Genomic DNA, 27,447 nt, shown 5'->3' with positions numbered 1-27,447 from the left:
CGACGTCGCATTCATACATGTCACACTACGGATACACCGCCTATCTTATCACCAAGGGAGATATATTGGAAGATATGTTCATTTCATATTGGTATCAAGTCGGTACTTAAGACCGATGACCGGTTGTCTCATGGCTCAAGTTCATTCAATCGTCCATTCCAAGGATTCCAGAGTCGGGTCTGCATCCTTAGTAGTTGCCGCGCTCGTAACGCTCCTCGTACATATGATGGGCGTTCTTCTCGGCGTGGCGCTTGGCCTTCTCGCGGTCCACCCAGTCCATACCCTTGGTCTCGGCGAGCTTGTCGATCTCACCGCCGACGAAGCCGACGAGGAGCTCCTTGGCGAAAGCGTGGTTGACTTCCTGGCCTGTTGGAATCAGTTAGAAGGATGTACTGCACATATGAGAGAATAGATCAGGGGCAATGTACCGGACTTCTTCTGGTGGTCCTCGTAGGCCTTCATGGCAGCGAAGGAGGCGGCACCGGCAGCGAACTCATGGGAGAACTTGCCTTCGTGGTGCTGTTCACCGTTGTAGACCTGCTCGTGAGCACGCTCAGATTCGCCTAGAGCGGTCCAGTCAGCAGTGTTCTTATTCGTATCTTGCAGCCAATGAGGGGGCTTGGTGTACGGGAGGTGCATGTACACATAGGGACGGGCCTTCATGCATGCAGGGAGAGAACGGGCGATAGGTATGTATGGGAAGACTTACCCCAGCCCCAAGCCATTGTGAATGTAGTATGTAGTAGAAGGAGGTTTGTTTAGAGAGACTTGTTGTTTGATGAAGAAAAGAAGTAGAGGAAGGGAGATGAGGGGATCTTATACCCACGCCAGCCCTTGAGAGCTGACTTTAGAAGAAGCCAGAAGGACTACGTACTCAATAGCTGTCTCAGCTCACTGCCCCACCATCCACTTTGCGAGGGTGGCTGAAGCTGTTTTGCTACAGGGTACATTCGGTATTACAGGAGGACCCTCCATACGGTTGGACCACGGATCAAACACGATGTGAGTTGTGTATTGGCTCCTAGCCGGTGGAGAAAGCAGATCTTTGTGATTGTTGGGTATCTGGGGCGAGGGGCACTGCTGTAATCCATTGGAGAGCTCCGTGAAATCGACAGTGGGAGGTCCATCGTTAACCTCCAGATGTGCATTAGCCTATCGAGGGGAGCATCTCAACATCTTGGGGGATACTATAAAGAGATATCCCAGCATCGTGCCACCTGCACCCTCTACATGTGTCAGTGAACCTGAGACGCTGTACCACCAACAGTAACAATCCCCTGAAACTCGGCGTTACCATGTACAAGTACGTACGTGGTCCACCTCCAATAGGGCGATCTGATGGGTCGGGTCAGCCCTACTCCGCCGGCAGTAAACAAATAGGAAATGGATACAGGCATTGCTAGCCGTGTTGGGGCTTAGTCCCACAATAGTTACGCACTTGGAACTGATATGTTTAATGCCAAGGCTCGATGAGCCCGAGGTAGCCGAGCCAAGCTTCCCTTCCGAGGCTTGTCGTCGCCTTATGAGGCGAGCCACGAGTGGCGGTGAACAGTGTCCATTGGCGTGCTACTACGTAGCACTATTGAACTTTCGAGAGAGGTGAGGGAATTTCAATGGGGCGGAATCGGAGACGGCGGGATCCGGACAGCGGAATCGGTGAGGATGCTATTTTTGTTTTTAATCAATTCCATGCTATTACGTAGGGTCCGTGGCGCTGAGTACCTCGGAAATCAGTGTCATTTTCTCGAGTCTCAAGGGTATCGCACGTTAGCATGCAGTAGAACATGAAATAATGGTGACTGCAATGCCCTACTGCCTACATAGTACAGACTTCTCGCCGCGTATACTGTACTCGGCAACCCCCGGCAGTATCAGATTAAGCCGATGAAATCATACAATCCTGAACATCCGTTGATCGCTAGGCAACAACAATACCCCGAACGTCAATTCCCAAAGTGAAACAGGGAGGAGCCTCAACAAAAATAGCATATACAGCTAAGCCACAGTTGCGGATACAAGCCACACCTCCAACCAGCTCTAAGTTATCAAGAGCTTCGGCGAGTCCGAACACCTCAACACTCCACGCTGCGCCATCCAGGCAACTACAACAATCCACAACAAACCAATTGAAACCCCAACACCCACACCGAACCCCTTCCCTCCCCTGCCTCCCTCTACACAAAAAAAAAATGCCCACCAAGACCCCCACCACATCGGACTTCCCCAATCTCACAGTAACAATAACGCACCCCTCACCCTCGCCAACCTCCACAGCCCCATCCCCAAACATCCTTCTCCTCCTCCACGGCCTTGGCGACACAGCTGCCTCCTTCACGAAATTCGCCCAAGCCCTCCGCCTCCCGGAGACAACAATCATAACCATCCAAGGCATCGCCCCGCTCCCCTTCGACCTGGGCGGCTTCCATTGGGGCGACGATGTCTCCTTCGATTCCGCAACGGGCGCGCTAGAAATGGATGCTGGTTTTACCAAGGCGACCCAAGTGCTCTCTGGGATGGTGCGTCGTACGTTAATTACCGAGTGTGGGTATCGCCTGCGGGAGATTATGGTGTTTGGGTTTGGGCAGGGTGGGATGGCGGGGCTAGCTTTGGCGAGGGAGCTTGGGATTGAGAGTAAGAGTGCTACTGGTGCTGAGGCTTGGGATGGAGAGGTTGGGCCGATTTCGGGGGTTGTTTCTATTGGGGCGGCGTATTCTGTTGATGGGTCGAGGGTTGGTAAGAATCGGTCGCCTGTTTTGCTTGTTGCTGGGAGGGATTCCGTTGCTGTTTCTGATGATGCCGTCCGTAGGACTAAATTGGTCTTTGAGTTTGTTGAGGTTAGTCGGTATGCGAGGAGGGGTGATGGGATGCCTTCGTCTAGGGAGGAGATGTTTCCTGTTATGCAGTTCTTTGCTAGGACATTGAGGAGTAGACAGGGTGTTCCTGAGGGGAGTGTGGAGTTGAGTTGAGGTTGGTTTGTATATAAGTTAATATATGGGTGTATTTGTATCTAGTTGAGTTTTGATATTGCATAGATTGGTGCGGTTGGTACTACATTTATGTCAGTGTACCTAGATAGCTATTATAACATCAATCAGAATGCACTGCAGCTCTCTACACCGACCATCGAGTATATCGAGTATATCTCTAGGTCGGCCACGGTCAAGGAAGGCCAATGCCAGGGCTAGTCAACAATTGGCCGAACCCTCGATAATCCTTATCTATGATCCCATACATCCATACAACTCGTTTGCCCAAACAAACACATAGAATGACTGCGTAACCAACACAGATAAAGGTACAAAGAACCTATACGCCCACATCAACTCTATACAGCAACCCAAGCCCGAACCCTCCCATGAAACCACACTCTAACACCACCCAGACAGAAATGACAACCTACGCCCTCTCAATAGAAACCTTTGGACCAGGCACAGCCCCAAACCACCGCAGCCACTGGGGCTACATGATAACCTAAACAAACAACAATGACTACGGCGATCTCGTCCAAGTAGAAGTAATCGACGGCAAAAAGCTCTGCTTCTCTAACACCGCGCGCTACGGCACGAAGATCGTCGACAGACAAGCAGTTGGGATGTGCAAGATCGTTGATCTAAAGCGTCAGGAGCATAGACGTGTCATTGAGGTGGTTGAGGGTGTGGCGTAGCCTATGGATGGTGTTTCGACGACTTATTTGGCTTGAGAGTTAGGAATTGGTTCCTGATGGTACTTGTGCGTTCTGGGAGGGGTTAATTGGGAGATCGGCTGGTGAGGTTGCCAGGGTTTGTGGGGTTTTGTGAGTTTGTTTGGTTTGATATTTGATCTTTAATCGGTATGGGATATCTTGTTCCTTGGTTTGGGGTTGATGGTTGGTTTTCGTTCAATAATGGTACCAGTAACTGTCTATTGAGTCTGTCATAATCTTATATGGCTTATTTTGCAGTTCATATGAACGAAATCTGCGGGTCTTATGTACCCAGGATCTAACTTATAAGTGTGTAGATCTATGTTCCCGATGCTATATACTCAACTCCATAAAAAAACAAATGCACCAACTCCCATCCCATCTATATATCCAATGCAACCATATCAACCAAACCTCCAAGTCTAACAAACCACAAATCACTTTTTAATACCAATAACAGCCAAATTCCTAGGACTCTCCCCATACTCAAAAACAGGCTCAACCCAACACTCCTTAACAGAATCATGTTCCCGCAAGAACTGCCAACGATCAACAACAATAACAGCCTCCACAACCTGCGCACTAAACGCCATAAGGCTCCACACCACACTCAGGTTCTTGCGGGTATGCAGATACTCCACTTCATAGCGCTCCAATTCTTCATCAGACATAGTATTAATCCGCTCCTTAACCAGCTCGCCACGAGTCGGATCCCGGCTTAGCTTGACCGTTGCGGCGCGGACGTATGCAGTAAAGGATTCGAAGGCTGCTTTGCGGAGTGAGCCGACAATTAGGGCGATTTGAGACTCGTCGTCCTTGTACAGGTCTTGTGGGATATCTGGTTTTGGGACGACGCCGCGGTCGACGAGGACGCGTTGCAGGAGGGCGCGGTAGAAGTGGCGCGTGAAGAAGCCTTCGCTGTCTGCGTAGCCCCAGTTGTAGGGGGCTTGGACGCCCATTGAGCGGGCAGTGATGTTTAGTTTCATTCCTTTGATTGTGTCGGATTCGTAGTCTTCGTAGAGCTTCGACATGGGGAACCCGTGGGGGTCATAGGAGCCGCCTGTTTGTTTGAGGCGGGGGTGGAGGGGTCGTAGGTTTGGGAGTTTGTAGGTTGCTGGTCCTAGGCGCTCGGTGAGGAGGTTGTAGCAGCAGCCTATCATGGCGATTGCTACTACAGACGGGTTGAGAACTAGGGAGCGGACGCCGTGGTGGACGAGGTTTCCGCATGAGTGTAGGGAGACCACCATGACTCGGGCGTCGCTTGGTTCCTTTTCGGGCTGGGTGACTTCTGCCTCGCTTCCATTCTCGGCTGGTGTCTTTGGGTCGACGACGTGGTCGACGATAGGTTCAAGGTAGCCATCTTGAATTTCGTGCTCAATGTAGCTGACGTGTCCCCGGGTGTCAATCTCTGGTGGGGGTTTTGGAATATGAGGCCGCGGCTTCTCGAAAGGAACGACCACATCATCGGGCTCTAAGCTCATCTCGCTCAGCATGACGGTGTTTTCATTATCATCGTCCCCAGTTGGCTTCTCTGACACATCCTCCGTCGGATCCTCCATTTCTGTTTTAGGAAGGTCGACCTTCTCTGCCAGCTCCGGAGTGTCGGTACAGTCAATGCACTTCTTCCTCTGCTTCTTGATGTACATGGTCTTCTTCTTTTCTTGCTTGGCGAGCCGAGCATGGACATCCATACGGTTAGCACCACTGATATACTGGTGCTTACGCTCAATGGCAATGATGTGCTTATGATACGGCGCGCTAGCCAGCGTGCGCCCCAGATAGTTTTGCCCAGATCCAAAATCCACAATGTGAGACATCGGTTCCCCACGACGCTCGTTCACGGTATCCGACAAGGAGGCGACGTAACGGGAAAATTGCTCGACCTCATGAGTCTTTTTCTTGTTCATCCCAACTGCAACATGCCTCGGGAGGCGTTCATTGTTCTTTGGGTCTGGTGTGAAATCACGGAGGAGACTGAGACGGCGGACATTACGAATGTATTCGAGGAGGCTTGCAGGTGGGAATGCGCCGCCGTTCCAGGTTCTGTTGTTCGTTTCTGCGCTTTCGCAAAGCGGGCTGATATCTTCTCGTAGGAGCAATTGCAAGATGCTATGGATATCATGTTGATCAAAGAATGCCCTCCAATCCTCTGGCAATAGTGTCGCATATAAATCGGGTTCGCGCGTCAAGAAATCGAGAATATGCACCCCACCGCAAAGGTTGATGAACATGACCGACTCAGTCGCAAAGGAAAGAAGTGCCTGGACATATTCGTCGGGATCCCTCCATTCAGCAGAAAGAGGAAGGGGACTTCTAGGCGCCATATTCAGTACCAGCGATGCATCAAAAACGAAACAATTGAAAACAAGAAAATGCTAGAATGAGGGAATGAGGGACAATCTCGACTGTGGGGATAACTGTTATCTTTTTTATCGCCCGAAATCCGCTGAGTCATCCCACTGCGCCGGGGGCAAGCCAAGCTCCGTTGTCAACACCGAGTCCATCACCAACCTCCCAACAACATACACCATGGCTAACGCAGACCCATTCCTACAAGTCCAAGCGTGAGTATATCTTACTACACTCACCAACCCAATACTTAACTAACACAACCCAGCGACGTCGTCTCAACCCTCCAAACCAGCCGACCACTCTTCTCCTCATACCTCCGCATCCGGTCCCTAGCCAAAAGTCCCTCAAACCCCGAGCTCAAGCAAGCACGCTCAGAACTAGAAAGCACCTTAACAGAGTTAACAGCGGACCTCAACGACCTAGTCGAGAGCGTGCGCGCAATCGAACAAGACCCCTACCGTTATGGCCTAGAACTAGAAGAGGTGCAGCGGCGCCGCAAACTCGTCGACGATGTTGGCGATGAAGTCGAGCAGATGCACCAGGAACTACAGCAGGCTGTTTCGAATGCTGCGCCGGGCGATGCATTGCCGAATCCGACGGAGTTTGATGCGGCTCTGGAGGAGGAAGAGCGTGGGCGTGGGCGTGGGAGTGGTGGTGATGATTATTACGCTTCTATGGAGCAGCAGAGGCAGACGGAACTTATGCATGAGCAGGATGAGCAGCTTGATGGGGTTTTTCGTACTGTTGGCAATTTGCGGCAGCAGGCTGATGATATGGGCCGTGAGCTTGAGGATCAGGCTGTTATGATTGATGAGGTTGATTCGTTGGCTGATCGTGTTGGGGGGAAATTGTCGAATGGCATGTCGCGGATCAAACATATTGTTCGCAAGAATGAAGGTATGAATCTACTTTGGTCTTTCTCTCTGGAATTTTGGTATAGTATGGGAATCACAATTCAAACTGACTTTTCTAAATAGATACATGGTCCTCCTTTTGTATCGCGGCGCTCATTTTCGTTCTCGTCTTATTATTGATCCTCCTCATTGCACTGTGATAATACATAAAATCAAGGGGTTAGGAAAAGAAAGGCATAATCAAACAGGGGGGTCATTGGCGTTTCGGGTGCAGTTTAGTTGCGAGCCTTCTTGCGCGGGCGCGACTCACTTTCTTCATCATCATCTTCGTCCATTTCATCCATCTCCATTTCGAGATCCATGTCTTCGAGATCATCGGCATTCTGGTAGGATTGAACTGCAGTCCTAGTTAGCGATCCATCTCACGGCTCGGCTGGCGTCTACTTACCGTAGTAGCGGAGCGCATCGGGCCAGAGGTCCTCAGCAATGGCAACGGCGAGGTCATCACCGTCGGGGAAGATCTCGGCAACCTCAAGTCCATCCTCGTCATCATCCTCATCCTCATCATCACTGTCACCACCCTCGGTGATGTCCTCGCCCTTCTGGACCTTGGCCCAGCGGGCCTCGATCTCCTTAGCAGCCTCCTTGGACTGAGCAGCGGAAACATCACGGCCACGGTAACCGAAGAAACCGAAGAAGCTCATGCCAACGGGGCTGGGCATGTCCTCATCGTCGTCATTCTCAGCGGCGTCCTCAGCCTCGGCAGCCTCCTCGATCTTGTTAACGAGGGCAGCGAACTCGGGCAGCTCCTTGCGGTCACCGCCCTTCTTCTTCTCAGCTTCCCAAAGGTCGCAAGCAGCGTCAAGAAGACCCCGGGTCAGATCCTTGTCCTTCTTCCAGTTGATGCGCACGGGCTCGGAGACGAGACCTTCCCAGGTGCGGGTTCGGCCAGAGGAACTCTTGGTGACCTCCTGGCGCCAGTAGAAGTCCTTAACGAGCTTGTCGTTTGTGAAGAAGGGGTTCTCCTCTCCGGTCTTGAACTCGAAGATGAAGCGCAGGGAGCGGGGCTCGCCGTTGCCTTGGGCGTCGAGCTCGAATCGCTCAACGGTCAAGTTGGTCAGGGCCTCGCCCAGAACGGCGGCGTCGTCGGACAGAATGTACTCGTCAATCTCGGGGGGAGCGCTGGCGAACACGCGCATCCAGAACTCGGCCTGCACCTCGGGCATCTTGATGATCTCGGCGCGCTTGTTGATCAGAGGCTGGGTAAGCTTGACAGTGTTGCGCACTAGATTTTGTTGTTAGCATGAATTCATTATTCGATTCGAGGTATTCCCGGCGGTTGCAGAGCTGCCAACGGGTTCACAAAAATTAGGAGATAGGACATACTCTGCTCAACCTCAGCGCGAGCGAACTGCTCCTCCAGAATGGCGATCTGCTTCATAGCAGACTCGGGGATGCTGGGCACCTCGATGCGCTCAAGGAGCGACTGATCCTCAGTAGACATGATGTAATATTTCGTGAAAACGTAAAGCTATGAAGTCGTAAAGGAATCAAAGGAAGTATGGTTAAGATAAAGGGAGAGAGTGAGAGTGAAGAAGAATCTTGAAAAGGGGAGAAAGATAAAATTTGAAGCGGGACAGGAAAAAAAAAAAAGTCCTGATGCGGATGACGAGCATTACAAACTGCTGAGCTAGAGTGCTACATGGTGATACCTGGTGGTACCTCTGGTTCCGTGGTACGCAGTGCGGCTACCCAAGTATCTCCTCGTACCCAGGTGTCCCCTCAGCAACTTAGTGGGGTTTAGAGCTATAGTTAAGGCAAAGGAAGAGAAAACTCTGACGCTGATCTTTAGTCTGTGGACCTGTGCCAATTGGTTCTTGAATGGTTCTTGAATGTTCGGCTTTGTGTTTATTCTGCCGTTGGGTTGTAAGGGGTTCGGGCAGGAATTGTAATGCACGAAGTAGAAAGCTGGAGCTGTAGAATCGTAAACAAAAATGTCGAGAATGTTTTGTCGATAACGAAAAAAAAATGTTCCTTATCAGAATGAGGGGCTTAGCGTGGAATACAATCTCTTCACCGACATCTTAGCTCAATTTCGGGGGCTATAAGCCTCGCTTCTAAGTGTACTCAATGTATTCTACAGAAGTGCTCATCTATCATCAGCCATACAGTATATCAATTGAGCATTCCATATTGCAGGAGATAGAAAGCTGTAGTAGGGGGGTTTTGAACTTATCTCCCAAAGTGCTAAACAAACATTTGCTTGTGTGTACGGAGTATAAGCCCATCGTTTGAATCTACAGCAAAGAAACGGCATAAAATGACAGTGGTCAATTAATATCAAGATCAGGATACCACAAGAGTAGACTCGTTCTACCTCTTTCAAACTCATATAAGCTCAACCCCCAATGACAACCCCAAAACAACATTGCTTTTTCTGCACCCCTCCCACTATCAGCTTAGCCCATAACAATATGAGATACATCAAGAATAGCGGGCCCGGGGCAAAGAACAATAAAAAAAGAAAACATAACCCAGTTCATCGCAATACTTTATTTCGACCTCAATTCTAGAAGTATATCCCTCTTCTGCCGGGTAGACTTGCCCACCCTAGAAATGACATCTAATAAACTAGGCTCGCTATCCGGCGTGCCATTCTCTATCTATCTGCCCATCTGTTTCTTTCGTTGTTTCTGATTTGTCGCACGTGAGTGAGATAAGAGAGGCGGTCTGCAGGATGAACCTAGGCGAGCGCACGGGGACCTGCAGATGGCGGAGGTTGGTTCATTGTGAGTCATGTGGATTGTTGACGGGGACCGTCGGGGATTGAGTCGGGGTTTGCTAGTTAATATAGTAGAAGGAGAAGAGAGTATAGTATAGTATAGTACAGTAAAGTAAAGAAAATAGAAGTGGGCATAATCGTGATCATAGCATTGAGCACATAAATCTGACAATAGCCAGAGTCGGGATATCTTATTCCATATTTTTTGTCTCCTTTTCGAGCTTGAGGCTGAACGAAACAAAAGCAAAAGCAATTGAAACACAAAAAACAAAAACACTTTTTTTTTCAGTGGCGAGTCTGAGATCGATCTGATCAAATCATGTCAAACCACGTAGAATGGACAACCCTCGTTCGATGCTACCCCAAGCATCTTTCCGATTAAGAACCGAGGTTAAGTCATGAAAGTCCATATATCCCATGCCATTTCGCCAAGAATGCAATGATTAAAACAAAGGAAAAAAACAGCAAAAGGTAAGTGTACATGCACAGAACATCATCACCATGCACGTCTCACCCGGTCGAACTGTCGTGATAAGAGTAAAAAGAAGAGTCGCAAAGAGCAGAAAGAGGAAAAGCAAAGTCATCATAGATAACTAAAGCATCCAATCTAACCCATTCGCCTCCTCTTCGACGGGGAACACTTCCCGCGCATACTCTTCCATATCGCGCCAGCCCTGCCACAGATGTCGAGATTCATCCGTCACCCGCAGCGAGATAACCCCACCAGGCCCCTGCATCATACCCGCACCAGCACCCTTTCCACCCGCGGGCCCGAGACCCTTTGGTGAGCCAGCGGCTGGCTGTGAGAATTCTGGTTGTGGGAAGTAAGGTGCGTCATATGTGCCGAACAGGATCTCTAGGGCTTCTAGTTGTTCCCGGTACCCTGGTGGGATATTGACCTTGATTTCGATTTTGGGCACGCGGACGTAATTGCATGGCCGGTCGAGGGCGCGAGAGAAGGCTGCGCAGACTTGGAGGGGGGAGAGGGTTTCGAATGTGAGTGCGATGCTAGTGGATGTCAGTCTTTCGTTCTTCATTCTCTTTCCCTTTCTTTGTCGGGATCCGGGGTTGTCCTACCGATGACCATTCCATTTCTTCGTTCCATCCTTGAAAATCTGCAGCAGAGTCGGTCCCACATCATGCTCCGCATCCAGCCAGGGTAGTGGAATATCCGGATCAAACGGCGCACGCCACTCAAAGCTCCCATCAGCCAGCAACTCCATCTGGAAAAGCGGATAGGGCAAGCTAGTAAAATTATTGTTGTAGATACCGGCGTAGACAAAAGTCGCCGGCATGCCCAGCTGGCGAATATAGTTTTCCACTGTGAACTTGGGCGCCCACTGCGGAACAGCCGGCCAAGGTCCATGGACCGAATGATCCGGCATACTGCTATAGATGTAATGCTGGATAGAACCGGCTCGTTTGGCAGCGTCGGCGAGGGCCCGGCCGATGGCTACCTCGTCGCCGGACTGGGAGGTGGTGTTGATGAAGGCGAGTTGCGCGCCCTTGAAGAGCTCGTCCATTAGGGCGACATTGCCGAGGAGTGGTCCTTGCAGGAGTGTCACGTTTGGTAGTTCGGCTAGCTCCGGTGCGATTGTGCCTTTCAGTGAGTGAATTTGCGCGCGTACTGAGTACCCCACGGCGGACGCGACGCGGATTAGCGACGCCGCTTGCCGGCCTGTCGCGTTGACCACGGCAATGGTCTTCTGCGGTTGTGTCATCCGGGTGGAGGGTGGAGGGTCCGGGGGAGGAGAAGGATAGAGTGGTTATCAGATGAGAGGGAGTAGGCCAGATAAAAGAAGAAAATCCGGAGTAAGCCTTGGCGAGGTGGTGGGGTACCTTGGGAGGTCAAAGTTGAAAGGTCTCCGAGATTATGCGATTGGAACAGTCATCAGTCTCCAATACTTTGGATCAGCGGCGGCGCGAAAAATTCAATTCTCAACTTCGCAATTTTGACTGTTTGCGGAAAGGTGGAGGATAAGATAAGAGTATAGAGTAGGCACTAATAGAGGATCAGTCAATGTGCGCTATAAAAGCCTACCTAGGTATATACTTATACTTATTCAAGTCTCATATGACACCATCGCGGGACTCTTAAAAAAAAAAAAAAAGAAAAAGAAAAATCGAGTGCTTTCCTTTACGTAAATCGGCCATTCGGCACCGGGAAGATCCTTGACCGTACACTTTTCGGGACTCGGATGAGCTTATACTCTTACTCTTACTAGGAATGTATCTATAGACAGCTATTTCACAGTCCCCTTATAGTCACACCTATAGCTATACATGTAGATACAACTACACCCTACAGTACATCTATACCACGCCAAGAGCAACGTCGGATGGCCCCTCCGAGCCTAAGAATAACTAAATAGCGCAGGTGACTTCCACCAACAATCTGCCAGGGGTAGCCTCACGTGGTGTACTCCGTATATCTGCTGGGGCCTACTCAACCAATTGCGGCGGCTGCTACTCCAAAACCCACCCGATCCATAAGTTACACCTGTTATAGTGGGCAATGTGTACATGTGTGCCTGAAGACAGGAGTTCATGTACCTGTTTCTGCATGGGAACATCATCCCTAAAAGGTAAGACAAGACGAGGACGGGTATACGGATTATGCTATGGGCATGTACTAGCACTCTATACTCCGTATGGTGTGCTGTTTACCCTCGGATCGCCTACGCTAAAATTCCGAAACCCCGCAAACCCAATGCATCACATCATTCATGAGAGGATTTCCTAGATCTATGAGGCAATCGGTGGATTTGGCGGGTTACTTATTACTTGAGAGAAACGGTGTTTATACGTGTCCACCTTGTATACAGTTTGTACATACGAAAAAGCAACGAAAAGAAAAGAAAAGAAATAGGGGGAAAAGCAATGAATTCTGCAGGCTACCCCACCATTCTAACATCTAGAACCTCAACAGTGACCAAGCATGTAACCTACGAAGCCCTAACCCCAGAAAATCAGGAAAAGAAAACCTCCTTATCTTCCCCACTTGGTGGCTTGGTGCGGCAGGGCCCGATCTCCGCGGACTTGCTCTTAGCCATTTACACTATTGTTCTTAGCTACGGAGTACAGCTTGTTTAGGCATTGGGCATGAAGTGCCGGGTTTCAAGTCCTATTTCAGTATACATCAGTCGCAATATTGCGCAACCTAAGGGGAGTGGGACATGAGAAATGGGAAATGGTGCAATGAACCCGTGACCATTCTATATTCTAGCGTCATCTGGAATAATGTCTAGCAGGTGCAAGCGCAGAACTAAAACAGTCTTAGCGGCATTAAAGAAGGAAACGACAGGCTCCAAGGGTATTCTCGGTCTTGTGGGCCGACGGTCTTTCTAAATGTCCAAAAACGGGGAATAAAAGGAGTAGGAAAAAAGAAAAATATAAAAATATAAAAAAAGAGCACATCATATGACACCCGTGATTAACATGTTAAGATGGTGCTGATCCAGCCGTCATCCTACCTCGACCAGCGTCCCAATCCCACTCCTCGTCCATCTCGCGCTGGCTAATCTCTTTCGGTCCGACCCCCGCCAACCCCCAGACCGAGGGACGATGACGGGCCAACAGCTCAGCCGCGGGTCGCTCATCGGAGTGCAGGTGAGCACCCGACTTGCGGAGGAGAAGGACGTTCTCTGAGAGGCCAGCGTTAGCTGCGAGGAAGAGTGGGGTGCGGCCGGCGCGATTGCGGAGATGGACGGAGCCGCCTTGCGATAAGAGGAAATGGAGGATTGAAATTGCGGGGGAGGTTGAGGCGAGATGCTGCGATATGTTAGCTTGCTGAGAAAGAGATAAGAGAGAGTTTGGTTGGGGTGGCACTCACAATTGGCGTGTTGCCCGAGTAATCGGCGTCGTTGAGGAGCCAGTGGTGTTCGCTTTTGGTGATCGCTTGGACCTTCTCTAGGTCGCCGTGGGCGATGGCATAGCCCATTACGGTGAGCGTTTGGATGCGTTCGGGGAGCGCGCCGTCCGGGTGACGGAATACAGGTTGCGATGACTCGGTCAGCTCGCCGCGGAGTGATACTGACATGCGCTCGCGGACTGATTCTGGTGTGGAACCTGGGAGCGCGAGTAGGTAGGCCAGTTTGGTCAATGCTCCTTCGGTGGTCATGTCGAGACCTGCGACGACTCCGGCTCGGGAGAGACTCATGCCTGTGGCATAGACTGGACTGACGCTGCCAGTGAGACCTAGAAACATCAGTTCCATCCCACTGTTGGATAGGGCTATACTCACACTGTGTGATGTTCACGATAACAATGCCCCGCTGAATCGCACTAGCCAGAACGTTGATCATAGCATTATCCTGACCAGATGGCGCATTGCCCGCACCAAACGTCTCCAGAATCAATCCTCGCAATCCATCCAACTTCAACACCGCATCCACCATCTCCGGCTTGATACCAGGGAAGATACGCAGGCAAGCAACATGGGTAGTATCCAGATTAGTCTGAATACTAAAATGCTGCAAACTCCTCGGCCGGTGAACCATATCCCAATTAACATTCGTCCGCATAGAAGTGGTAACAGCCAACGGCGCACAATTGGGCGCATCAAACGCAGCAAAGTCACTAGCAGCAACCTTCGTAGTCCGATTCCCGCGGAACAATCTGTTATTAAAATACAAACACACCTCCGGAATCATGAAATGACCCGCAACAACTAGCGAGCCGAGCAGGTTATCCGTGGCATCATTCTGCAGCTCAAGCATGGGCGCCTGCGAGCCAGTAAGCACAACGGGCTTTCCCAAATTCTGCAGCATAAAGCTGAGCGCGGAACAAGTATACGCCAGACTATCCGTGCCATGCAGAATCACAAACCCGTCGAAGAGCGTGTAGTTCCGGAAGACCGTCTCAGCGATCTCGGCCCAGCCTTTTGCGTCGATGGAGCTGCTGTCGAGGAGTTCTTCGAACTCGAAGACTGTGTATCGGACTTGTCGTCCGTAAGCTGTCATGGGCGTGCGCAGACTGGGGTGTTCTTTGACTTCGTTGGCTGCGTTGGCTACCACGTCCATTGTTGTCGACGGTGAGCCATCGTTGAATGTTGGTACACGCGCCATGCATTTCTCTTGGAAGCCGCGCGCTGGGATGAAGCCTGATGGCGAAGGTTGCATGCAGATTGTGCCTCCTGTCATGATGATCAAGACGCGTGATTCTTGCACGGTCCCTTCAGGCTTTGCCTCGCCCATCTCTGGGATTGTTGGGACGGTCATCTTGTTGATACTGGCGGAGAGCATTCTTGTCTCTGTGCTGTTCGAGCTGGATAGCTCGACGGTTTGGTTTTATTTTCAATTCAATTCAATTCAGTGATACATGTATGCATCCAATCAGGTCGTTCACATTAATCTCGTTCAGTCGTAAACTCAATGGGCCTGATCCACGATAATTCTGCGGATCGCGGGGCAGATGACGTTAAAAGAATCAAAATTTTCACGATCACCGAGAGGTAAAACAGACGTAGTTCGATGATTGACTCTTTTGGCCGAAGTGTGGGAAACCCCAAGTGACCCCGATCGTATTACGTACGCGGGCCGTGATTGGCTGAACTTTAAGAATGTCTCCACTATCGGAGTACTGAAAGGCCTCCCGGTGGCAATTGAAGGAAGTAAACAGTAAGAACTTTCATTAACAATGGGTATATCGATCTATATGCTATACTCCTCCAATGCTCAATACATGCAAAATATTCACTCCGAATCTTCAATCTTTGCTTCACTGACCTCGTCACGCTTGAACGACTTGCGCCCACGAGCAAACCAGTCAACAAGAATAACAAACACAACCACACCGTAGACAGCCGAGACATAGTTCATGTTACCAGTCTGAACAGGCATAGTCGACGGGAACGAGTACATCACCAGACAGAAAATAGTCCAGAGGATGGTAACAAGGTTGGCAACCATTCCGAGCTTGCCCAGCCAGAAGGGGCCGTGGTGGATGTTATCACGGCCCTTGTACCACAGGCACAGAATGGGGATAGAGTAGGAGATGTACAGCAGCGAAATGCAAGCCGTCATCATACTGTTGAAAGCAGTGGTGGAACCGAGGTACAGCAGGCCCAGAGCGCCAACGATGAAGCAGCTGACAGAGTGCGCTACCAGGGGCACGTCCAGGGTGTGATTCACCTGCGACAGCCACTTGTGGCCGGGCATACCGCGGTCACGGGCAAAGGCCCAGCAGAGACGGGATTGCCAGGTGTGGCAGGCGATCTGGCAACCCATGCCGGTGACAATCAGCAAAGTCTCGAGGACGATGGCTCCGGCCTTGTTGTCCAAGGCTTGGTAGTAGAGCTCCAGGATGGGCACGCCGGTTGTGCTGTTCACCAGCGAGTCCAGATCTTTGATGCCGAAGAACATGGAGATACAGTAGGTCCATGAGGTCACGAAGCCAATGCCAACAGTGGTCATGATCGCGATTGGAATGTTCTTCTCGGGCTGAGGGACTTCCTCAGCAAGATGGGTGGCAGAGTCCAGACAGGCGAAGATCCAGTTGGGGTTGATAAGACCCACGATGAAGGCCATGCCGTCAGATTTCCAGCCAGTGGAGTTGACAAAGTGACCAAAGACATACTCAGCGCTAGCATGGGGACGAGCGCAGGCTGGCACGGTGACCAGAATAACCAGGAAAGAAATGAGAGAAATGTAGAGGGTGCACTTGGCAACAGCCGGAAGAACCTTTCCAAAGCAGTTGAAAAGGAAACAGAAGAAGTTGATCACTTGATATGCAACAACGATGTGCCACGACTCAATCTCACTAGTAGAAAGTCAGCCCACCACATGAATCAAACCAAGAAGCAAAATCATACAAATCAGGATGGCCAAGTTTCCACATGCCCACAGCGCCCTGGCCAAGACCAAGCACAACACTGGAGCAAGCAAAGATAGCACCAGCATAGCCAAACCAACCACTGAGGTAAGAAGCAAAACGAGCATACTTGCGCGGCGCCAGCTCATAAGCCCAGAAGTACTGACCACCAGCATTAGGCATGGAGCTAGCCAGCTCAGAAAGCGAAGCAGCCACGCCCAGCGAGATCAAGGTAATCCACAGCAAGCCATAAATGATCAGTACCGTTCCACCGGAGTTGATACCAGTGATCATCGAGGCAGAGATACCGAACCAGGAATTGGACATGCAGAATGCAATGCCGACCAGCGACAGAATAGAGAAATTCCGGTTCAGATCCTGTGAGTAGCCCATCTCCGCCAGGCGCGCGGCGTCGGAGTTGGAGCTGCTCAATTGCGAGTCATTGCTGGAGGCATTGGAGGCGTACTTGAAGTTGGCTGTCTTTTCGAGGTCAATTTCACCCATTACGTCGGTTTTCACTGGTATATAGGTGCGAGGAGTTTCGGGTTGGGGTTTTTTGTTGCTGTGGATAAAGTCAAGGTATCTATATAGATTCTCAGGCTTGTTGCATAGGGGTTTCGATGGATCGGTCCGAGTTTGGTGCAAAGGGACTGGATTTGGTGCTGTGGTATAGTTTTGCTGCTTTGGTGAGATGCAGGTGCAAGTGGGTGTCGTTGTTGCTTGGGACGTCGGTGATATTGATGTGGTACCCAGAGATCGTACAGAGTAACAGTATCAGATTACAGAAGCGAGTCTGTATAATTTGTTTTCTCTTCTGCTTATCAACAGTGTCGAGGAAGGAGTTCCCTAAAGGTTGAAGTGAAGCTGATCTGCACGGCAGAACAATGCTTCAGGAGAAATGAATGAATGAAATGTGAGAACTGAGGAATTGTCACAAATCGGGAAGCCGAATATCTTCTTTAATAAGATTTTTGCGTTTGTTCCTTGTTGGCAACTTACCCACAACAACATCATAGTAATACCTTAGCCGTTGAGTGGATTTATATTTTATACATCACTGGCTCAAACATAGGCAAGCCGAGTCCTCGGCCACTGCGTTGTTCGGAGCGAGCATCGTCACTCGGCGGGTCAGGCTCCAGTGTTTCCCGTGGCGTTTAAACCCGATTCAACGAATCCGAAAAAGACCCTCTTTTGGGATCCATCGGGACCAAACCGAGCCATTTTACACCTGCGGTTTTCATCTTAAATCCCGCACGCTAAGGGTTTCCACACGGGCGTTGAAAGATTTTTCTTGGCGACGTCATAGCCTTCGGAATGTTGTCGGAAGAGAATAATGACTATTGATTTTAACTCTTATTATTCATTACAGTAGACTAGAATGATGTATTCCTTCCTTCCGTATCTTTGCATTGGAAGTTCTGCAAAATACAGCGTGCATTGTGGAGTATCGGTTCTCTAACGGGTATAATATCCGTTGCATATCTACCTGCATAGTCCACATAATTGACTGTTTTCCAGAATTTTCATTAGAATCTGCCTCAGGGCTTATTTTTGTTTTCCATTTACTGTTAGTAAACGATGGCTTTGTATCAAACGTGAGATGAGCAGAATTCGAAACAGTACATCTATAGACCAGTCTAAAATGATAGGGCTTCCTTAGCGTTAGGCGGCCGTTTTCATTCGCGCAGGCCCCCTTTTTTGTTATGCAAAGTGAGAACTTCCTTTTCCGGTTAGTTTCGCTTTTTGGCTTTCGATGCCCTAACACACCGTCACGTAGTATATCAGAAGGAATTAGATATTCTTTATTTTAGGAACTAGGTAGGATAATGGAATTACATTTTTCACACTATCCTCTTGCTGGGACTGGTAAGCTTAAGAATAATGAGGCGTTTCCTTCAGTACTTCTTAGATTTTGTGTGATATGCTTTGCCTCATAATTGGTGTCCTAACCTAAGAAGCCGCGGTATATCAATTCCTCAATTTGTTCTAAGAGCTCATCAGGGCTTAAGTGCTAGCCGCTCCGAATTCTCGTGGGAGTGCGGAGAGATGTACGTCTATATGACCCTTGCGAGGGGGGTTAAAGGATCTCCGTAGACGACGATCAGGATAGGATATAAGTTGCGATGTGCTAATAGAATTATCTTGGATATGAGATTATCTGCCCGACCAACCAACTGAAGGATTTTTACAGTGGCTTGATTTTAAATACAGCATATAGCCCGTGAATTTAATATTGTTCATCACCAACCAGGATTGAACTGTGATAAATCCTCTTCTAAAAGCCCCATCATGTACTGATTTCCCCAAAACCAATTCCCCAACTGAGCGGCCTGCGCCATCTCTGCCGTAGCAGGCTCATGGCCCTGATTATGATACGGGAACCCGGTCTGATGCCCCTGCTGCGACTGTTGCGGCACCTCAGCAGAACTAACATGCACAGAAGGAATATCCGCCTGGAAATACCCCTGCGAGTTCGAATTCGAACTCGAACTCTCCGCCTGAACATTACCACTCCCACTCCCCACTCCACTGCCACTCATAGTATTAGTAGGTGCAAGACCCAGAGCACTTAAATAAACATCAAATTCCTGCCCAACCTCCGCAAGACTCAGGTCTTCGTTTGATTGACGGGTATTCGCTTCGAAGTAGAGGCGGGCGACGGTGCCGAGGACCGAACAGAGGGTGTGTAGTCTATCAATTGACGGCGAGTATGAGCAGAGGGGGCGTAGGGAGGCGATGAAATCTTCTAGTTGGGTGAGATCGGCTTGGTTGGAGGTTGCTATTACGTTGCATAATATTACTATGAATGGGACGAAAGGGGAGAGGAGGACGGCCCTGTTATTAGCGGCATATTTGTTAGATTTCGTTTTCGGGATATGGTAGAAGGTTCACCTCGGGGATGTATGTTAGAGGCTTTTGCAAAACACTTACCAGTGCATGTAAGAGATTTTCATGAAATCGGGCGTCTCGTTGAGAGTGGCGACGCATTGCCGATGGGTTTCTAATGCTTCCCGGGCTGTCTTGATACATTCTGGTATGAAGGTAGTGCCGGGACCGGGTCCATCTGACGCGGGAATTGCTCGGTATATCAGAGTTAGGATAGACAGGCGGCTAATCTTGTCGGTTTGGAGGTATATGAGATCGATATCGGAAATTTTGAGACCAGATGACATGAAAATCTGCATTAATGTTAATCCTCCGTAACTCTGTCAAACCCACAGGTACGAAGTGGACATACCTCAAAAGGCTCCATAACAGTCTCCTGCATCTCAGCAGCTAGTCGGTATGCATGTGCGACTCGGTCACTTTCTGGTTGCTGCAGCGCCTCTGGGCTATATAGTAGTCGATAGACGTTACTCTGGATGATGGCCGATCTGGTCCACCATACACAGACGCCACCCCACGGGCTGGGGATATCGGGGTTGACAACTGGTGCTGGAAGGCTGATGTCGTAGTTTTGAATGGAGGAGGCGCGCCCCAGGCGCAGAGACATCATGTTCAGTACTGTATAGACGGACCAGAAGAGAACTTGCTTTTGTCTTTGGATTGGTGGTGGATCATGCTCCATTGATGAGAATCGGTGATATCCAAGTGTTTGGCATAAATGCATGGCTGTTGACGCTAGGGTCCAGCCGACAGATGGTTTCGAGATCTCCAGTGCGTGCATAGCCTGTTTTGATAAGTATGGAGCTGGTACGGCTGAATCCAGACGAGGGTAAGAGACTTACACCTACGGCTAACGCCTTGATTGACTCCTGCGTTGCCGGCATCAGGATATTCAAATTAGCAAGCGCTGTCTCCAAATTGTTGCGGCACGTCTCGATGTAGCTCAGATACTCCTCTCGCAAATTAGGGTCCGGATCTGTGCTACCGAGTTCGTAGAAGATGCTGTATATACCAAAGTTGGATATAACAAATGCCGCATCCGAGTAATCATCTGTACAGAAATACACTTCGCGGCACTTTTCGGTAAAATAATCCACGCGGAGGAAAGGGACATAACCACCAAAGCAGGCAGGTGGATTCTCTAAACAAGTGAGATAAGCAATATGAAAAGATCATTAGAACCAAAATATGCCATACCTTTGATCTGCCGTAGCATCCTTAGAACCAATGGCAAGGGTGGCATCTCCAGGTCACGAATATCACACCTCACACCTAGCCTCGCTCTCTTGGTAGAAGCTTGATCCCCCTGCATATCGGCCTCTCGGCGCTGGTTTTGGATACTGACAATCTGCTTCAATGATGACAGAGCAGCGTTAATCTTTGGACTGGACAGAACCTGCGGCGAGCTCTTCGAAACAGCCGACTCAAGGAACGCGCTCGCATATGCCCCATGTGCAGCAAGAGACGAGCTACCCTCAAACCCAGAGCTTGAATCATGTTGCTCGAGTGTAGGGTTGGTTGTGTAAAGAGGGAGCTTGGACTTTCCGCTGTTCTGAGCTGTTGACTGTGACTGAGTTGAATTTTGCGGAGAAGGAGTATAATACGACTCCCGTTGTTGCGGCGCAGCAAGACTCTGTGGTTGAGATGTATTCCTAACTAACTCCTGAAGAGATCTCTCGATATTCCCCAGACGTTCTTCGATCAAGTCGATCTTTTTCTCACTGTCCTTCTGTTAATAATGGTCCTCCCGCATTGGGAGTAGAGCTGCGTATACATACTACTGATTTGAAATTAACACTCGTCGTCTGGGCTCTGTTGGCTTCTGGCCTTCGCCTGTTGATCGGCATGCAATGCTGGAGCTGCGACAATTGGAACATGGTGTTCGCTTATCGCATCGGATCTGTGCAAGGTTAGATCGGATCATGCATGTCGTGTCATTTCCATTGTACCTTTCGGAGTCGACATTGATCACACTTGCATTTCGAATATTATGTTAGCCTTTTTTGCTTTCTTTTTCTTGGACCGTATGTATGCCTCCGATGTCTATGCCAGGGGGTTGGTTTGTGTAGCACATACCGCACGTCGGACCAAGGCGCTTGGCGCTTCGCGTCCATCCTGATCGGATCCTTCGGGTTCCATTGGTACCAGGATGGTTCAGGCCTGCTGCGACGCCCAAAATGTCAAAATTAAGCGTGATTGAAGTGAAGCTTTAGAGGTTGAGCGCTGTCTCGGCTCACTTGCTTGGCTGGTGCCTATATGATCACGTGGTATGATCCTACTGCGGCGAATTCTGCAAAGACAATTCAAGATTTAGGCGGATCCATTGTAGAAGAAAAAAGAAAAGTCAAACAAGGAGGACGAGGAATTGTTGTAATATCTCTATTGAAACCTATCATAAACGAGTGATCCTGCGAACGCCGTGCCTCTCTAGCACTCAAGTGGGCACAGCGTGTCCAGCACACATATACCAAGGGTGTATAGGTCTATATTTGCAAGGGAATGTCAAAAGGAAAAGTAACGAAGTCGAATATCGTTAATGCAGAAAGCCAAGTCTACTCCTTCGGAGGTGAAGGAGGGTACCATGTGCCATCGCTCAGCCAGACCCCTGCCGGGCCGTATGTGCCAGCCTCGGCGCCCCTCAAGAAGGCGAATCGGAAGAAAAGATCTTCGGGTTCATCATCAGGGTCGCTATCAGCGAGTAGGACTGATTGGGGTTCAATATCGGTGGTGACATCGCGATTTACCAGGCGGGGTTTGGTCTGTAGCTCTAGGCCGTCATGACCATGACGGTGCCATGTAAATTCTCCCCGCTTATCTTCGTCAAGGTACCCGCGCCAGCGCTCCACGTCATTAAGGAGAACTGAGATACCATCTACTGCGAGGTCGGACATCCGGTCATGCTCCCATAGAGAGAAGGTGATATTCCCGTTGCCGCGATGGGTGTGGACAGACCCTAATTCTGGCAGCGAGATATTGACGGATGATTCGGTGATGTTCGGGTAAGTAGATCCCCACCAACCATGAATTCCATCTCCGAGTGGCGCATGCTCTCCCAAGGCGGCGGGAGTCTCAATGATTGAGGCGAATCCCCACCGGGCAACTCCGTTGATGAAGAGACCTAGCAGTAGGCCCTGGTAGATGAGCGATGGACGAGTAGGGAAAGCAGTTCCTGGCATGAGAAGAATAGCCAGGATATAATGATGGATCCGAAGCCGAAGACCAGGAAGAGGAAGCAAAATCAAGATTATCAGCAACATCGTGCAGTAGATTTTCAAATATCGAGGAAGCAAGCCTCCCTGACGAATCTGCCATGCTTGACTCAGAACGATCGCGAGCACAGTTGGAATGACAAGAGCCAATGCGAACTTCGCTCCCGGTTGCTTCTGGATGTCCATCGGAGTAAGGCGCTGCAGTGGAATCAACCGCGCAAATGTGTAGTTATTCAAAGCACCAATGAAGAGCGGAGGCAAATAGAGCAGCATCTTTGATAGCTGGTAGATGGGAGAGGAAATTGGCTGTAAAAGCGGTGCCGCACAGAACTTATATAGGACATAAACGACGAAGGAAGCCGGCAGTAGACGAGATAGAAGACTAGAGACAAGGTCGGCCAAGGTGGGATATGAGGGCGGGTCGGCAACTAGTCCGGTATGACAGAATACCATAAAGAATGTACTGAAGAACAATATAGGTGGGGACGTGCAGAAAAGCCATAAAATGCCAACAGCAGCAGCTGTGACTCCGAGCAGGGTCCAGCGCGGGTCTGATGGGCAGCTGGCCTGCGGTGAAGACAGCTGGAGGAAACTGAAGGCCTTGGGGAAGGTTGATGGGAAGGCAGCAGACAGAATGCCATGCTGCTCAACTGAAGGGAAAGAGTGCGCCGCACCCTCAAGCTTCACAACGCCGCAGCCGCCATCATTCGAGATAGCACCGACGTGGATTGCCGCTTGGCAGACAAAACTGTCCGCGCGGTAAAGTGCCCGGTCAGAGGAATCAGGCTGAGGACCTCCAACCACTAGTCCTTGGTAATTATATGTATGGTTTCCCACAATGTGAGGCTCCAGTAATTTGGTGTCACGGCAATTCGCGGGACACCGGAAGGCAATGGTTGAGGAAGAAAATGGACGGCAGTCGTTCCCATTAATTCCACATCCATTATCAAACTCCCTAAATCAGTCAAAACGTTAGTAGTGAATGCAAAACATAAGATTCTCTCATTCGACATACCAGAAGTTTGACGAACACGACAGGGTCTGCGGCCGACCGTATCCTTCAATATACCCAGAAGAGCGCGAGTGCAGCAAGACAAGGAACCAAGGCAAAAACCAAGACACATACAGCAGCAGCAAAAGCAAAGTTTTATATTTGCGCTTGGGCAACAGACGGTCAAGGTATTGAACGGGCAGTTCCTGGACTCGCGGAAACAGCGGCTTCAACAGAAGCATATGTGGCGGATCAGGGCCTTTCACCCACTTGGCAGTTGCGCGACCGACCTTTCTCAGCGGCAACGGAACCCATCCCCAGCGAAAAGTCTTGGACGACTCCCGTAGCCAGATGGGAAGTGCGTGGCCTGCTTCAACGTCGGGCGGCGGTAGGTCTTCGGAAGTGTCGGGATCGACAGGACGATCGTCATCCTCGAGTAGAGGTGGTACATAGAGCCTGGTGGCCTCCTCGCGACCCTCTCCTAACATGGTGGAGGGTTATATCGGAGGTAAAGAGTGCTGTTGTCCGTAGAACTGGAACGAACGGTGGGTATGATGTATGATGTCGGAGGTTCGGTGGCTTTGGGTACTAGTGCGATAGACAGTGGAGATCTCCGTGATCGGTATGTAGGGCGGAGGATCACCAGGGACAAAACCCTCAAGCGAACAGAGCGAGAGATCCGTGCTAGACTTAAATCATGAAGAGTAAGAGGTTGTTAATACAAACGAGAGGATATTGGAGAGAATGAGAATGAGAAGAGGAAGAGAGAGAGAGAGAGAGAGAGATGAGATCTGGGGAAGTGGGTGTGTCAGGCAACCAGACCAATCACGAGACCCAGACAGCCACGGTCACGGGTAAGTGGCGATGCATTCTTCCCCTTTTGATGATCGGGTAAAAATAGACTCGCGCTAATGTAGGGAAATAGATGCAATCTTAGCTTTCATCTGTGACATCCGTACTGTCCTACATTGTGCGACCAGCACAGGGATCTTGAATCCGGCTACTGGATGGAAACGCTTTGAATGGTGGCGTTCTGATGCATTCCGAGACCCTAATGTTCTATCCCAAACCATTACCTCTATCAGCACCCGGTCCCTAGAAAGTTGACGCCTGGCCCTAGTCGGAGAGCCTCCATGGCCATCTCGGCCTCTTCATCGCCACTCAAGCCGTCGAGGTTCTTCAACTGCCAGAACGCGCGTAGACCCTCCACCAATCTATGGGTGAAAGGCGCCACCGCATCGATATCCATGGGAGCAAAAGCCACCCGAATGTATCGGTACGCCTTCGCAGCAGATGTGGGCGTTGCAGCGAACATACTACCCGGCCCAACAAGACACAGATATGGTTTCTTGGTCAGATGGATCCAACAGGCCTTGGAGAGCCGCTCGCCACTGAACTGAGAACGCAAGGGGTGGGTATCAAAGAAGATCTCAATCCAAGTGAACATGCCGCCCATCGGCCAGACAAAGTCAAACATCTGCACCCGATCTATCACCTCCCAGTCCTCGACATGATCTACTGTCGATCCCTTGTGGAAAAGGTACTTGTTCTCTTCCAGGACCGTGCACATGGCTTGCATGCGCTTTTCATAGCTACCGCGTAGACCTTCCAACCAGCGGACCCAACCGTCCATGTGCCAACCCGAAGACACTTGTTTGGACCGAGCGGTGTTGTCCTCTTCTGACTTTCCAAAGATCATCCCCGCCACTAGAGACTGAACAAATCCAGATGGCTGCTGCGTAGTAACCTCTGTAATCCGAGCGAAGCGCTCGATAAATGCTGGCTGCGCTGTAATCCAGCCAAGTCGACTGCCAGGTGCGATGGTCTTGGAAAATGTGTCCAGTCTCACTACCCGGCCCTCGGTATCAATAGATAGATATGAGGGAACCAGTGAATCCAGGAACGCATAGCCTGACGACTTCCCCTCTGCGTTGTAGTTCTTGGTATACAAATTGGGCTCAGGAGACGAGCCACGATAATGAACAGTCTTCTCATACGCAGATGGAAACTGCAAATTCCAATACGGTTCATCTTCGACGATAATCACATCGTATCTCTGGCAGAGGGCGTAGATCTGCTTTCGTCGCTCGACTGAAAGTGTACCTCCGGTAGGATTCTGGCCGGTTCTGTAACAGACAGTTAGTGTAATCCACCCACGGCAACTTCTGTCCAAAGTACGTTATATACTTACGCTACAGTATACATTAAATGAGGCCGGCGACCGCGCCGGAAATCCCAATTCTCCAACACATCCTTCAATCCACCTTTACCAGTAGCAAGCATACCTTGGCCATCCATCGCAACGCTGGCAATATTCAGTCCGCGAGGCCGAGCTGTCTGAATGGCATTCATATATGCCCACTCCTCGCACAAGACACCTTCCCGCTGTTGGATCCAGTCCCGGTCGGGGTTCCATATATTCGTAAATGCCTCGACTGCTTTGTGAAAGCCATCGGTCGATCCGCAGGTCATGATGACATCAGGACCACCTGCATATGGAATATTTGGGTGGAGATGTTCGCGTGTGAATTGTCGCAGGAATGTAGATAGAGGTGCGATGCCTTCAGCGGTGCCATATTGTAGGGCTGTGGCTAGGTCGATTCTTCGTGAAACATCTTTTGTGTGGCTTTCCTTTGGAACTGTTACTCGCACTGAGGTTTTGACGTCTTCGTTGTTGGTTGGTTGGAAGCGTTGTGGTAGAGCGACTTTGGCTTCGAGTGTATCGTACGGGAAGTAGGATGGGTGTGGCAAACCTGTAGAGATTGTCAGACATGGTATTTAGATTAAGATATTTTCAGGTGTATTTTACCTCCTGCAAAATTGGCGATTCCGGGGATTTGGAAGTATTTATAGAAATCTTTGACGCTGCTTGGTTTCTTGTTCTTCGTCGCGTAGGATAGGTGGTGCGACAAGTCCAATGGGAGTGGAGCGCTTGCTGTCATGGTGATCGGCGCCAATTCAACGGGCTTGCATATGAGAGTATAAACGTGCAAATCAGAGAAAATGGAGTAAATAGAGTAAATAGAGCAACTATAAAGTGAAAATAGAGTGGAAATAAAGGATAACTGTAACCAGAAGCAAGTTGATTATAAAACAATCGGAAACCCCGGCCCACCCCCCGCAGTGCTTGATAAGCAACGCCAGACCGGGGGTTTCTCTGCGTCTAACTCGATCTGACAGGTTGGAACTGGCTTCATTGGCCATTGGAAGTCTATCTTATCTCGTGCCAGTGACACTATGGCGATAGATGGGGGAAGAGTTGGCTCAAGGATCTTGTAACCGAGTGGTTGCTGTTGTGGTGATACTTTTCTAATATGGCGAGCTCACTGCATGAGACAATTGATGATGTGGCATAAGTAGACAATGCCCTGGACTTAAAGGCTCTAGGAATCGAGAAAAGAAAATGCCCTTCTATTGAAAGATCAAATGCTGCCTCCAAAAATTTCATCCGGTTCGAATGCCTAAGACAAAAGGCACATATATAACTTAACTTAGTCTTCTAAAAGATCTTCGGCCAGGTAACGGTGTAAAATAAAATCCGCTACTTACTCATTCTAATTCCTGATTATGAGTTATTGATCTAGATCCTACTACGTCACGAGAGTGTATCATTGTCCATCTCACATTTGGGTCATTCCAAAACCGGCCTGTTGACATCTGGACCCCCACCAAGGCTTTTTCCCGATCATCTACTAAAATTTAAACTAGAAGGCGATCTTAGCGATTGGATAGGTCTTCCTCTACGAAAAATCCTTGGTCGCCATCCTTTTAGCATGGGCTTGGCGCTAGCTTTGAGACGTAAGACGTTACTACCATTATCTTAATTGAACTTGCTGAGGTGAGACTGTATATTATAGTTCATTGGCATCCTCAGGGTATTC

The 27,447-nt window shown here is 49.8% G+C and overlaps 11 protein-coding genes across 11 annotated transcripts; 2 read left to right on the top strand and 9 right to left on the bottom strand.

Annotated features, from left to right (window-relative positions):
• Positions 1 to 187: 187 nt before the first annotated feature.
• On the bottom strand, positions 188 to 725 carry PENARI_c002G06315 (DUF3759 domain-containing protein; the record flags this gene model as incomplete). The annotated part of the gene is made up of 3 exons (XM_022627567.1): positions 188 to 366; positions 429 to 563; positions 710 to 725. 3 exons carry the CDS (start codon positions 723 to 725, stop codon positions 188 to 190), a joined length of 330 nt encoding a protein of 109 aa, XP_022492351.1.
• A 1,464-nt stretch (positions 726 to 2,189) lies between these two features.
• Positions 2,190 to 2,929, top strand: PENARI_c002G04282 (alpha/beta hydrolase; the record flags this gene model as incomplete). Its single annotated transcript, XM_022627434.1, has 2 exons — positions 2,190 to 2,834; positions 2,924 to 2,929. 2 exons carry the CDS (start codon positions 2,190 to 2,192, stop codon positions 2,927 to 2,929), a joined length of 651 nt encoding a protein of 216 aa, XP_022492949.1.
• A 1,190-nt stretch (positions 2,930 to 4,119) lies between these two features.
• On the bottom strand, positions 4,120 to 6,006 carry PENARI_c002G05396 (uncharacterized protein; the record flags this gene model as incomplete). Its single annotated transcript, XM_022627514.1, has 1 exon — positions 4,120 to 6,006. One exon carries the CDS (start codon positions 6,004 to 6,006, stop codon positions 4,120 to 4,122), a length of 1,887 nt encoding a protein of 628 aa, XP_022492283.1.
• Positions 6,007 to 6,211: 205 nt separating this feature from the next.
• PENARI_c002G01662 (SNARE domain protein) lies at positions 6,212 to 7,088 on the top strand (the record flags this gene model as incomplete). Its single annotated transcript, XM_022627247.1, has 3 exons — positions 6,212 to 6,246; positions 6,300 to 6,931; positions 7,012 to 7,088. 3 exons carry the CDS (start codon positions 6,212 to 6,214, stop codon positions 7,086 to 7,088), a joined length of 744 nt encoding a protein of 247 aa, XP_022492546.1.
• A 75-nt stretch (positions 7,089 to 7,163) lies between these two features.
• Positions 7,164 to 8,392, bottom strand: PENARI_c002G11004 (histone chaperone napB; the record flags this gene model as incomplete). Its single annotated transcript, XM_022627893.1, has 3 exons — positions 7,164 to 7,285; positions 7,337 to 8,173; positions 8,275 to 8,392. The coding sequence occupies 3 exons, from the start codon at positions 8,390 to 8,392 to the stop codon at positions 7,164 to 7,166; spliced, it is 1,077 nt and encodes a 358-aa protein (XP_022492301.1).
• A 1,871-nt stretch (positions 8,393 to 10,263) lies between these two features.
• PENARI_c002G03559 (NmrA family NAD(P)-binding protein) lies at positions 10,264 to 11,391 on the bottom strand (the record flags this gene model as incomplete). The annotated part of the gene is made up of 2 exons (XM_022627375.1): positions 10,264 to 10,678; positions 10,748 to 11,391. 2 exons carry the CDS (start codon positions 11,389 to 11,391, stop codon positions 10,264 to 10,266), a joined length of 1,059 nt encoding a protein of 352 aa, XP_022492599.1.
• Positions 11,392 to 13,111: 1,720 nt separating this feature from the next.
• Positions 13,112 to 14,889, bottom strand: PENARI_c002G02884 (putative lysophospholipase; the record flags this gene model as incomplete). The annotated part of the gene is made up of 3 exons (XM_022627329.1): positions 13,112 to 13,441; positions 13,503 to 13,867; positions 13,914 to 14,889. The coding sequence occupies 3 exons, from the start codon at positions 14,887 to 14,889 to the stop codon at positions 13,112 to 13,114; spliced, it is 1,671 nt and encodes a 556-aa protein (XP_022492588.1).
• A 474-nt stretch (positions 14,890 to 15,363) lies between these two features.
• Positions 15,364 to 16,984, bottom strand: PENARI_c002G01791 (putative choline transport protein Ctr; the record flags this gene model as incomplete). Its single annotated transcript, XM_022627258.1, has 2 exons — positions 15,364 to 16,429; positions 16,482 to 16,984. 2 exons carry the CDS (start codon positions 16,982 to 16,984, stop codon positions 15,364 to 15,366), a joined length of 1,569 nt encoding a protein of 522 aa, XP_022492182.1.
• A 1,736-nt stretch (positions 16,985 to 18,720) lies between these two features.
• On the bottom strand, positions 18,721 to 21,480 carry PENARI_c002G07352 (uncharacterized protein; the record flags this gene model as incomplete). The annotated part of the gene is made up of 7 exons (XM_022627634.1): positions 18,721 to 19,315; positions 19,412 to 19,659; positions 19,719 to 20,150; positions 20,209 to 20,507; positions 20,564 to 21,087; positions 21,165 to 21,266; positions 21,443 to 21,480. The coding sequence occupies 7 exons, from the start codon at positions 21,478 to 21,480 to the stop codon at positions 18,721 to 18,723; spliced, it is 2,238 nt and encodes a 745-aa protein (XP_022492450.1).
• Positions 21,481 to 21,918: 438 nt separating this feature from the next.
• PENARI_c002G06265 (LCCL domain-containing protein) lies at positions 21,919 to 24,054 on the bottom strand (the record flags this gene model as incomplete). Its single annotated transcript, XM_022627561.1, has 2 exons — positions 21,919 to 23,530; positions 23,591 to 24,054. The coding sequence occupies 2 exons, from the start codon at positions 24,052 to 24,054 to the stop codon at positions 21,919 to 21,921; spliced, it is 2,076 nt and encodes a 691-aa protein (XP_022492290.1).
• Positions 24,055 to 24,647: 593 nt separating this feature from the next.
• Positions 24,648 to 26,508, bottom strand: PENARI_c002G03586 (putative aromatic amino acid aminotransferase; the record flags this gene model as incomplete). The annotated part of the gene is made up of 3 exons (XM_022627377.1): positions 24,648 to 25,692; positions 25,758 to 26,319; positions 26,376 to 26,508. 3 exons carry the CDS (start codon positions 26,506 to 26,508, stop codon positions 24,648 to 24,650), a joined length of 1,740 nt encoding a protein of 579 aa, XP_022492558.1.
• Between the last annotated feature and the right edge of the window lie 939 nt (positions 26,509 to 27,447).

This window comes from Penicillium arizonense (assembly GCF_001773325.1).
Source record: "Penicillium arizonense strain CBS 141311 chromosome Unknown PENARI_contig002, whole genome shotgun sequence".
NCBI lineage: Eukaryota > Fungi > Ascomycota > Eurotiomycetes > Eurotiales > Aspergillaceae > Penicillium > Penicillium arizonense.
The sequence above is the reverse complement of the archived record's forward strand: the minus strand, read 5'-3'. Positions and strand labels throughout refer to the sequence as shown.